This window comes from Podarcis vaucheri (assembly GCF_965113315.1).
Source record: "Podarcis vaucheri genome assembly, chromosome: 9".
Lineage (NCBI taxonomy): Eukaryota > Metazoa > Chordata > Lepidosauria > Squamata > Lacertidae > Podarcis > Podarcis vaucheri.
Genome location: NC_138767.1, coordinates 43,105,501 through 43,117,549, shown reverse-complemented (window position 1 = coordinate 43,117,549; position 12,049 = coordinate 43,105,501). Strand labels below are relative to the sequence as shown.

At 41.9% G+C, this 12,049-nt stretch overlaps 1 protein-coding gene across 4 annotated transcripts in view; it reads right to left on the bottom strand.

The window, feature by feature from the left end:
* Positions 1-11,407, bottom strand: part of RAPGEF2 (Rap guanine nucleotide exchange factor 2) — a 157,131-nt gene extending 145,724 nt beyond the window's left edge. For all 4 annotated transcript variants that reach the window (XM_082237167.1, XM_082237170.1, XM_082237169.1 and 1 more), the window contains exon 1: positions 11,269-11,407. In XM_082237167.1, the coding sequence (XP_082093293.1) occupies positions 11,269-11,337 (69 nt within the window). In that variant the 5' untranslated portion in view covers positions 11,338-11,407. The remainder of the gene's footprint in view (positions 1-11,268) is intronic.
* Positions 11,408-12,049: the final 642 nt, after the last annotated feature.

Sequence of the window (12,049 nt, the reverse complement as noted above, 5' to 3'; positions counted from 1 at the left end):
TGTTCACAATTGCTGAAATACATAGTGATCACTGGCTAGCAATTTAACAGAGCAAACATATCTTTAGTTTCCTTGAATACCCTATTGCAACAAATGAATTCCTCTTTCAATGGAATTCTGACTTCAAAGCTCATTATGAAATCCAGTGAATTAATGATTCCCAGTGGATATGTGGCTTGCTAGAGAAATGCTCAGAGAATTACATCTACATAATGAAGGGGTTGATATAAACTACATAATGAAACCCCTTTTAAGGGGTTGATATAAACTGCTTAGTCTCATCAACAGACAAAAACATAGCTCAACATGCCTTAAAAAATTATACTATTTACCTCCATTCATTTTATACAGAGGTAATCACAAAGCTAAAATCATTTCCTATTAAGATTCAGCTAGGAACATTCTCTATTAAGACTGATAGCCAAGTACTGCAGTGCTTCACTGACTTTTAGAAAGCAGTGTCTTCTAACAGATTTTTTTCATCTGTTCATCATCTCCTTTGCTTTCTCTCTCATGCTGCTGGTTGATTCCTCGCTCACTAGCATTCTGTGGCCCAGGGCTGCCGCATTCATGCATCCTAAGAGCCTACCCCCATGGCTACTTCAGCCTTTATGACTTTGTTTCTATGCATACATTTTTACTATATCTCAATATCTTGTCATACTGTGCATATGTTCTTCTCCAAATTTTCTACTCAGCTCTTTCAATGCAACTCTTCCCATTACTCCCAATTACTCCTAGATGCTTCATTGTAATTTACTTCCAGGAAGTAGCAGCAGGGGACGTGGGTGGCGCTGTGGGTTAAACCACAGAGCCTAAGACTTGCCAATCAGAAGGTCGGCGGTTCAAATCCCCGTGACAGGGTGAGCTCCCATTGCTCAGTCCCAGCTCCTGCCAACCTAGCAGTTCGAAAGCACATCAAAGTGCAAGTAGATAAATAGGTACCGCTCTGGCGAGAAGGTAAACGGCGTTTCTGTGCGCTGCTCTGGTTTCGCCAGAAGCAGCTTAGTCATGCTGGCCACATGACCCAGAAGCTGTACGCCGGCTCCCTTGGCCAATAAAGCGAGATGAGCGCCGCAACCCCAGAGTCGGCCATGACTGGACCAAATAATGGTCAGGGGTCCCTTTACCTTTACCTTAGAGCAGCAGACATTTCTGAAGCAATTCTAATTGCCTTCTGCCAATACAAAATCTTTACATTCAATCCTTTCTAATATTGCTTCATATCAAATATTGCTCCATAATGCCCACTAGGTCATTTACACACCTTATCACTCATTGTTTATGAGCAGTATTAGTCATGGGTGACTTGCCTGTGTGAGCAAGGCACTACATCAGAGCAATCAATATGGGGCCCTCCAGATGTTGTATGTCATTCCACAACATCCACCGTATGGAATGGAATGTCACCGTATGTCAACTCAAAGCAGTATTTTCAGTAGAGGGAGTTTCCAAATTCATCTAAAAGTCATTAAGCGATGGAAAGTCAATATGCTTTGGATTAGGACCATGGAAACCAGGTTCAGATCTCTACTCTGCCACAAAGCTCACTAAAAGACCCTGGGTCAGTCACAGACTCTAAACCTAACATACCTCACACAGAGTTGTTGTAAGAATAGAATGAATGGTGGGAAGAATCATACAGATTGTCCTTAATTATTTGAAGGAAGGATAAGATAAAAATAATGATGACATGATGACCAAGCAAGTATTGTACACGGATATCCAACAACCAGTTATGAATCAAAATCTGTACACCTGCATTTGTCATAACATTCCCCAGAATATTATTCCCCCATGATGACAGGTGGTGGATGGGGTGTCTTTACTTCTCACTCAATGTCCTGTCAAAATATGATCTATTCAATCAATTATCATTTATCCATAAATGATATGCAATGAATCTCCTTTTCAAAACACTTCTCTCTATATATATATGCAAAGCCAGCATATTGTGTTAAGATCTATGTCTCTCCATAGGATAATTATGATAGACTAAACCTTTGACAGAGTACATGCAGTTGACATTAACAGTTCAGACACATCTCCAGAGTTGGACTAGTTTTACATAAATAGAAGAGGGAAAGAAGAAAACAGGCAGCTTAGAAAAAGGAGGAACACACACATTTTGACTATTACCAAGAATTATTTGTGAAAAACATTCCTCAAAAATATTGGCTAATGTGAACTGTTTCTGCTTTGTGCTATTTAAATTCTTTTTAAAACCATTATCATATTCCTTTGAAATTTAAACAGAAATAAAAGATTTGGCAGACAAATTACACTCAGGTCAGCTATGCCTTCATCCCTATAAAAGTGATTTCTCTTGGTGCAAGTTACATAAGTAGATGAGCACCACCATTTGCCTGTATCCTACAGATGTTACTCAACAGTTGCTTTTCCTCTCCAGAACTCCAGTGGTACAGAGAATAAACTCAGCTGCTATAGAAACACTTTCGTAGAAGCTTCCGGTTTACACTCACATTCATGTAAAAAGTGGCTATTGAAGACTTATGGTGAACAAGGTTCTCCAAAGTATGGGGATAGCCAGTGTCTGTGCACTGTCTACATGCTAATTAATTAAAAGGTTCTAATAACATGGAAAGTGACACTTTGCAACTACCAAGGGAAGAGGGAGCATAAATGTAAGAGGTACTGCTGTGCATTTTATGGGAAATAGAACTTGAGTACTCCATGAGCAAAGGAACAAAGTACATGGTACCTAACCCCCTTCACTTTACAATAAGCTCTGCCCCAAAATTCCATCCTTCAAGCAAACCTTAAAGATACAATCTTAACAGAAAGATTGAGATGCTGTGTTTTTTAAGTTATGAAATTTAAACTATTAATCACTGCTTTAAGGCTGCAACTCTATGCATACTTACCTAGAAGACAGTACCACTGACTTACTTTTAAGTAAGCATGCCTAAGATTGTGCCTTTAATTGCTGTTTTTATCATATACTGTCTTATTGTGTTATAATGCAAGAACACTATTATTTTAGCATTTTAAACCACTTTGGGAAGTGTTTGACTCAAAGGCTATATAGGATTTCACCAAATAAATAAAATGTGGTCTCACTAAAGAAAGAGCATGTGTGTAACACATTTCCTTCCTCATTCACAGCAGGTACATTTTTGGATGTCAGTCCCTAATGAGCAATATGCACACCTCAAGCAGAATGCCTTTCATTCCCACCCCCTTTTCATATTTAACAGATGAGGCAACCAATTATCTAAAGATAGCACAAGGTCAGCTCTAGCTGATGCAGTGCAGAACATGCTTCATATATAAATGTAGAAAATCCAAGCTTCTGAATCCTACACAACTATAAATTTCACAACTATAAATTCAAAACCAAGCACTAGATAGCTACAAAATAACATTAACTGATTCCAAATAGCTTTACCATTAGCTCCCCAAAATTAATTACTGACAAAGCAAAGCAGTCATATTGTCCAAATGCAGAAAAGTTGCAAGAGTAAAGGGATACGTTTTGCACACAAGGATTAAACTCAGATCAGATGCTGAACACAATCTCAGAATGACTTTTCTACCCTATCCAAGTTAACTGCCAGACCCACTATACAGGAATGGAGAAACAGGTTCTGTTTATAGAAACTTCTTTCCACCTACCTTCTCAACAATAATACACACAGATAAAAGAATTGTATGCAGTACAAGGAAGCCTAAATAAATAACCTGGCAAAATAACAGGCAAAATTTGTTTGAGCATCTGATTGGTGTGGCTTCCAAGACTAAGTAAATGGTACACATTCTGGCACTCCACCATGTTACATACAGTCTTTGATCGAACAGACCCCTAGGTGTAAGCAAAATGTACTTCCACCTGCAAAGGGGATCTCCAATTTCTACTGGGAAATAAGGAACATGAAACGTTTATTTAGTTAAAGGAATGACTAACAACTTTGTGTATACTTTGAAAAGAACCTAATAGAGAGACATGGTATGTGCACTTTTGTTTGCTTTTTTCAATTGAGTACTGTATTGGATATATTAATGCAATGAAAATCACAACCAAAAACAGTCTTGATGGGAACTTCTGAAGAGAAAACCTAATACTAGCAGAACAATTTTCTGCAACCTCATTCACTTGAAAATATTTGTTGAAACTTAATACAATGTAACAGCAAGAAAGTAAAAATAAATTGTAAAAGTTCAGTGAGATCTTCAGGTAACTGAAAACAGGAAGTGTTGGGCAATGCTCAAAACACTTTATCCATCAACATAGTTAGTCATGCAAGTTTACCAACAATTATCTTCACCTTCTTTTCCTACATTTGTTGATTTGTATCTATTTAGGTTCGCTTGTTGTCAGCACTTCCGGTAAATGAAGTGTTTCAAAATCACCACAACAGGACACAGATAGCCACCTCAAACCACAAAGTATGATTGTATACAACTGTTAAAATACCATGAGCAGCTAATAATTGAGAGCAGTCTTTTGAGGTCATCTCCATTTTGTAACCAGGGTCTATGCCACTAAAAACCTTATTACCATTCAAAGCTTAAAAGTCCAAACATTTTAATACATAAGATTTTATTATGTACACCACAAAGAGAGTCAGAAGCTTTATCAAAAGCACATTTTATTTCAGTACTCACGTGTGACACACTTTTATGCATGCTTAAAAACTGAGATTCGCTCCCTCCCCCCCCCCCCCCGCAAACTGAAATTCTTCCATGTTTTTCCTGCTGAAAAGGCTGAAGTTAGCAGGTGCGCTGGAATAGGTGGAACAAAGGGGTCAGTGTTCCAAAACCCTGAGAGCTACTCATGGCTTGAACATTTGTGTCAATTAAGAGTTTCTTGCATGAAAGGATTTTAATTCAGCAAGTTCAAAAGCCTATGTCATAACATAACTAGCTCGCAAAATTGAATCTAGAGAGTAATTGCTGCCTTCTTAATTCTACCAGCTCAATATAGTAAGAGAGATCTTAACTTTACTAGCAAGAACCAACCTACAGTAAACACAGCATAGCTGCCAAAAAACAGTTTCCTCAGGACACATTCTCCCCTTTCCCTTTGTGATGTAATGTCATCACATACGTATTTCCGAATTCCTTCCACCTAATAATGTGGAGCAGAGACAGCAATATGAAAAACATGACATAATCATTTTGAGAACTTTACCAAAGGCTTCTCCACATTTGAACATTATTTAGCTCTTAATGCACTTTTCTCTCATTCGCATTAGACCAGAGTAGTCCACATTCATACAAAACTGAATTTGTTTTCCTGTTCATACCAGCAGGCATTCCCTTTTATGTTTGCCCCTGCCTTCTAATTTGTTGGTTCTATTATGCTGATTACCTACAGGGCTTGTGCACAGACAACTGCATGGACCTTATTTAAAACATCCCCACCAAGGACGTATGCAAAATCACAGTCAAGCAACTGTAAATTCTCAGCACACACATATTTGCAGTTTCCTGATTTTGTGCAAATTTGAGGGATCAAAATATATGCTAGCTACTGTGTACAGTACTGCACTGGAAGCAGTTGTGAGAAGGGACAGGGGGAAAATGAAAGCATTGGACAAGTACTGGGCACAGAAAGGGCAGCAGCAGAAAGTGATGACCGATCCACCCACACTGAAGCAAATAATCTGTGAATCCATGTGGAATATTCTAGAGCCCAATTTCCCCCATCTTATTATACTATCCCATTACTGGGTAAACTCAAATATACAGAGGAAAAACATTAAGATTTGTGTTGTTTGAGGGTAAAATAATATGGACCACACATGTTAAATGGGAATACAAACAACTGCAAATATACAACTCTGTGTGTGCAAACCACAATTCTAATTACTTTGGAGCTGTTAGATCAAGGATTGAGGTTGAATCCTGACAAGACAGAAGTACTGTTCTTGGGGGACAGGGGGCAGGCTGGTGTGGAGGACTCCCTGGTCCTGAATGGAGTAATTGTGCCCCTGAAGGACCAGGTACGCAGCCAGAGAGTCATTTTGGACTCACAGCTGTCCATGGAGGCACAGGTTAATTCTGTGTCCAGGGCAGCTGTCTACCAGCTCCATCTGGTACGCAGGCTGAGACCCTACCTGCCCGCAGACTGTCTTGCCAGAGTGGTGCATGCTCTAGTTATCTCCCGCTTGGACTACTGCCATGCACTCTATGTGGGGCTACCTTTGAAGGTGACTCGGAAACTGCAATTAATCCAGAATGCAGCAGCTAGACTGGTGACTGGGAGTGGCCACAGAGACTATATAACACCGGTCCTGAGAGATCTGCATTGGCTCCCATTACGTTTCCGAGCACAATTCAAAGTGTTGGTTCTGATCTTTAAAGTCCTAAACAGCCTCGGTCCTGTATACCTGAAGGAGCGTCTCCACCCCCATCGTCCAGCCCAGACACCAAGGTCCAATGCCGAGGGCCGTCTGGCAGTTTTCTCGATGTGGGAAGTGAGGTTACAGGGAACCAGGCAGAGGGCCTTCTCGGTAGTGGCGCCTGCCCTGTGAAACGCCCTCCCAGCAGATGTCAAAGCAATAAGCAACTATTTTACTTTTAAAAGACAACTGAAGGCAGCCCTGTTTAGGGAAGTTTTTAATGTTTGATGCTGTATTGTGTTTTTGATATTTGGTTGGAGGCCACCCAGTGGCTGGGGAAGCCCAGCCAGGTGGGTGGGGTATAAATAATAAATTATTATTATTATGTGAGAGAATATTTATTTCTATAAAGGTGACCTACAGCCCCAATCCATATATATTATGATTTCATGAGCATTTCAAGGCTTTTCTGAATCAGCTTACAACTTTCTACTTTATAGTTCCACCAGGTTCTACCAACTAGAAAAAAGGTATTCCTACAGTCAAAGAGCTATTTCAGGTTTTAAAGCAGAACATTCCAACACACTCTGAGTTCTTGAAAGGGACAGAAAGCTGACTCACATTTTTAACAGTCCAATTCTATGTACAATAAGCCCACAATTTACATGGGGGTTACATTGTGGGGATCGCACCTACAGCCCAAATCGTGTATAGTCAAACACACTGGGTTCAATGGCAGGTGGGATTGCCAAAGTATTTTTCCTGGACTCCTACCCCCTTTCCTTTCTTTCGTTTCTTTCGGACAAAGCTGAATGCACACAAGTTAAATGAGCGCAAGTTGAAGGCTTACTTTATGTCTACTCTAAAGTAAGTACAATTGTCAGCATGCTATATTACATCATAACTTTTTTGCCAAAACATAAACAAACATATGTTCATCAACCATTGCTTATCTATCTCCTCCTTTCATTTGCTCCATTGAAACACACTATGGACACAAATCATTTCCCTTCAGATGTAGCACTCAAATGCAGACGATTTCCACAGTGTAGCTGAAGTCCTCCCTGCTATACATACACATAAGCAGTTATATGGGCCATTAGGGGAGAACAGTAGACCTTTGAACACCTGCCACATCCCATTCAGCATTCTCCCTCTATTTGGTGGATGGAGAAGCAAAATGGTGGGTTGGATGGAAAGATGGTAGGTGTGCGCTGGCCCTACTATTCTCACTGTCATGCTGCCTGTCTGAACACAGAGGAGAAAACAGATGTTGTCAGTCTAACAGGATTCCTCTGCATGTGAGAGTGCATTGTATCCACAGTGAACTAGATCATGTCTGAAATTTCCAAGATATATTCAGGGTTAAAATGTGAATTCTAAATTGTTAAAATACACACATACACATTAGGGGGAAATACACCTATGGGGAAATAAAAAGATACACATAGGGGATATCTTCCACATATTTTGCCTTCATCATTAATACTTTATATGCCACATCCTGCTCACAATCCTGGCCTGACATCTTGTTAGTCATGCTGCAGTGGCACAAAGGTTAGGAGCCCCTTATCTCCATTAATTTCAGGACTGACAATTTAGCCATATTTAAACACTGAGACTGTTCAGTTTGTACCAACCAGTGATAAAAGGCAAAATATAAATCTAGTTGAAAGGTTGAAATGAACAGACTCAGATATCTGAACTTAGGTAACCCATCTGAACTTAAGTAAACCAATAACTTAGTTGGCTGCCTTAAAGATGCACTGAAATAGTCTTACAGTGCAATCCTATGCATATCAATTTATGAAACTTAATCCAGGTAAGTGTACATAGACTGCAGCATTAGAGGCACCTACTGAGACAGTGCAGGATTGAAAAGAAATAACTGAAATAACTCTGTAGTTATGCAAGAGAAAGTTTAATATTGAAATAGCAACTGAAATCACAGTAAGGGCAAAGTATCATCCAAAACAAAATGACCAAAATCTTTCCAGTGTTGCCAACCAAGTGCATTCCCTTCAGTCTGAATTTTTCTTTTAAACTAATATAAAAGGCCAACTGGGGCCTTACTGATATAAGCTACCTTTTAAAGCATGTTGCTACAGTGTTTTCAGTCTGCAGATACTTAACGGTTGCAGTGCTAATGCAGTCCCGGTGTTCTGGATTTAGCTTTCTGCACCATTTATGTTGGCCCTATCTCTACACTAAAGCTATTTTTTTAATTGTGTCACTTCTTTCCTTTAAAAAAAATATATGGCAGCAAGACAATAAAATAAAGTTCTCTTTATTTGGCACAGAACACAGTTACCCTAGCCTAATGGACCACTAGATGATGCTGAAATCCAGCCAGTTTTCTTGCTGCTGACCAACAGTTTTCCTTTCCTATCATTCCAATATGCAGGTCAGAGGCCCATTAATAAAAATGCAGCTTTTCCTGGGCCTTACTACACACAACCAGAACCCCAGGGAACTGTGTAAATATAGTCACAGTTAAAAGGTCAAGCAAGGACATAAGAACATACCACTAAAGCAAGATCGTAAAAACCAGTAACAACATTCATTAAAAAAGAAAACAATTAAGATATGGTTTGACTCACATCCAAACCATAAACACTAGATGTATGTATGTATGTGTATATATGTGTGTGTGTATGTATATGTATGTGTGTGTGTATGCATGCGTGTGTGTGTACTCCCATTGTTCTAGGTGCATTTTGTGACAGGGAATTTCATTAGCACAAGCAGAATGGAAGGAAAATAGGACCTTTTTTGCCTTCCCACTTCCAGCTACTCTCTGAAGACTGGAGAAGAGACCCTCTTAGGAATATTGGGGGGGAGAGAGAGATTAGACCATGTGAAAAGTGAACATAATATTTTAGCTGCAGTTCATTCATTTTCAGCTCTGTATTCTTGCTATTAAAAAAGTGTGCTTAGACATTTCATTGTTGCGCCCATAATCTAGGTTTAAGGTGCCATTTAGCTCCTAGCTTTCATATCAGAGTTTCTGACACTGCCTAGTGCAACTTGTTAATGGTAAGTGTTTAAGGGTGAGTCGTCTCAAAATCAATTAATTGGATTTGTGCACAATTTAAAACTTTAGCCTAAAAAGGACCCAAGAATTGCCCAACAACCATGGAAATGGATGGCAATACATGGCAATACAGACCCCTTAGAAAGCAAGACAGATGGCACTAACTCCAACAAGCAAACTAACACCATAAAGCATTAGCTATTGAGTCAAGGCTATATAGAGGGATCAGGTTTGTGTTTTTTTTAAAAAAAAAAAAAGCTTATTTATCTTTTAACAATTGGCACTTAGAATCCATACAGTCACTGTTCCAAATGAGACAGAATCTGTTCACAGCTTAGCACAACCTTAAAAGGGTTATCCTATCAAAATGTACTCTATGTGCCTCATCTTCCAATTCAGATCCTGTTTACCAAGAGCTAATAATCTGACAAAGAAACCAAGCCAATTCCTGACATTCCACAGAACCAGGCCAGAAATGAAATGTACAGATGGATAAAAAAGAAAAAGACTTATCACATTGCTGGAGAAGTTCATTGCATTTTTGAGCAACATACATCTGCCAGAAGTACCACAAAGCACAATTTTTATTATTGCCATAATAAAAATATGGCAAAAACAGTAAGGAAAGAAAGCAGATGAAATATATGATTTGTTCTTTCAAGTTAGGATGTGAAGCATCCTAAACAACAAGCTTTTGTGCATGACATTTTAAAATATGCCCCAAAAAGTATTTTATCTAAATGTTCTCTTCCTAGGGAGAATCACTAGCATACTTTACAATGGGTATCTTAAGCACCACATGCAAAGGAGACTACAGGTTATTGCACCATTATCTCATAGCAATCACAAGCCAATACACCAAATGATATATCTCAGTTCCTTTACAGCAGAGCTCAAAACCCTTACCACAATAAACAAATCTAAACGCCACTACACCCTAACATTTTAATAAGTGTTGCACTTAGCTTGTTCATTAAAGGTTGTTTTGTTTTTGTTTTTAGCATAGCTATTCAGAAAGTAATGTTGTGGTAATCCAATATCCAAACTAGGAGGGGAGAGATTTTAAACCACAGTGCTAACCGCCCTCTGCCCCCCCTGCAAGATTAGGTATGAAGCTATCAACCTACTGAAATGAATGCTCAAGTCAAACTTAGCAGCAGAGAAGGGTGAAAGACTAAATTAAGCATCCATCTTAATACTAGCACCCATCTAAGGGGTTACAATGCTGGTGGAGATAGGGGGAGGGGAGACTAGTGATAGTGTTGTGAATGAATGAGAGAAGCTTTTCTTCCCGTAAGTAGAAAAGGGATTAGAGATATCTGAAAACAGCAGATTAGCTGATGTATCTCTCTGTGTAGACAAGAGAAGGAATCTAAAGTAACTCAGTTGTTTGGAGAAGAAGGAGGGGGGCGTTTGGGAAAAACATACACACTTTTCTAAGAGCCAGAGAATGCCATTCAATTGTAACTACGTTGGCCAGGCAGGCAGGCGGGCTGGGTGTGTGTGTGTGATGATACCCACCCGTCACCCTTACAATCACTTAACATCACAGCTCTGTTGACATAGGTAGCTATGACATTTTTTAAAATAAAGGAACACGGAGTGAACTCGCCGCCCGCGATTGTGCCAACAGAGACATTATATTCGATGCATTATATCTAATTTATGGGGCATTGGGAACTGAGAAGAGCTCCCTATATGTGTAGGCCGAGTTGGCGTGGGGAAACGCAGGGGAAGAGAGGGGTTGTTTATGGCTGGGCTCTCCTCTCGACGAGACAGATAAATTATCCCCAAATGAGATACATCGAGAGAGAGAGAGAGAGAGAATGAATGGAGTGGGGAATACTGTACTGCAAGACCAGCAAGAGGAGACTGAGGTGAGTTTCGGGGGGAAGCTGCCTGAGCCACGGCTCGGGGGTAGAGAAATACCTGGGGGCTCCTGTCGGCCGGGTTTTTCATGACCGCCTGGCGGAAGTTGTTATCCACGTAGGACGCCATCTCGCCCCTTCTCTGCTCCGGGCCGAACGAGGCGCCCCGGGCCCTCCGCTCGTCTCCTGCCGCTCACCAGCGCCTATTCCTGGCCCCGAGGCGAGGCGGGCTTCTCAGAGCCCCCAGCGGCGGGCGCCGAGAGGGAGTTGGGGAAGAGAGGCGGCTCCCGCTGGCCGCCCGTCACTCACTCCGGCCGCCGCTCTTTCCTCCTCGGCGGCGGCGGCGACGACCAGCCCCTCGGCCTCAGCAGCGCCGCCGCCCGGTCGGGGCCTGCTGCCGGCAGCAGCAGCAGCAGCGACTCCCAGTTCCGCCTCTGCCGGGCTGCCCGGCACTGTCTTCGGCGTCCTCGCCGCCGCCGCGGTCGTCGTCTTCGCCCTGCTTCTCCCGCCTCAGCCGCCGCCGCATCCCCTCAGGCGGCGGGGCGGGAAAGGGGCCGCCGCGTCCTGGCCGCGCTCGGGCTCCGTCTCCGGCCTGGGGAGGGAGGGAGGGAAGGGGCGGCGGAGCTGTGCCTGAGGGGAAGCAGGAGGAGGAGTGTTGTGGTCGGGCAGGCCGAGGCTCACGGCGGGAGCGGCCTCCAGCGCTCGCTCGCGCTTTGTGCTGCTGCAACCATGGTGAGGAGACGGAAAGAGGGAGCAGCGCCCGGCCACACCGGCAGCGGCGGCGGTGGCGAAGACGGCGAGGAGGAGGAGGAGCCGCACCGCCTCAGGTTCCCGCCCCTCCA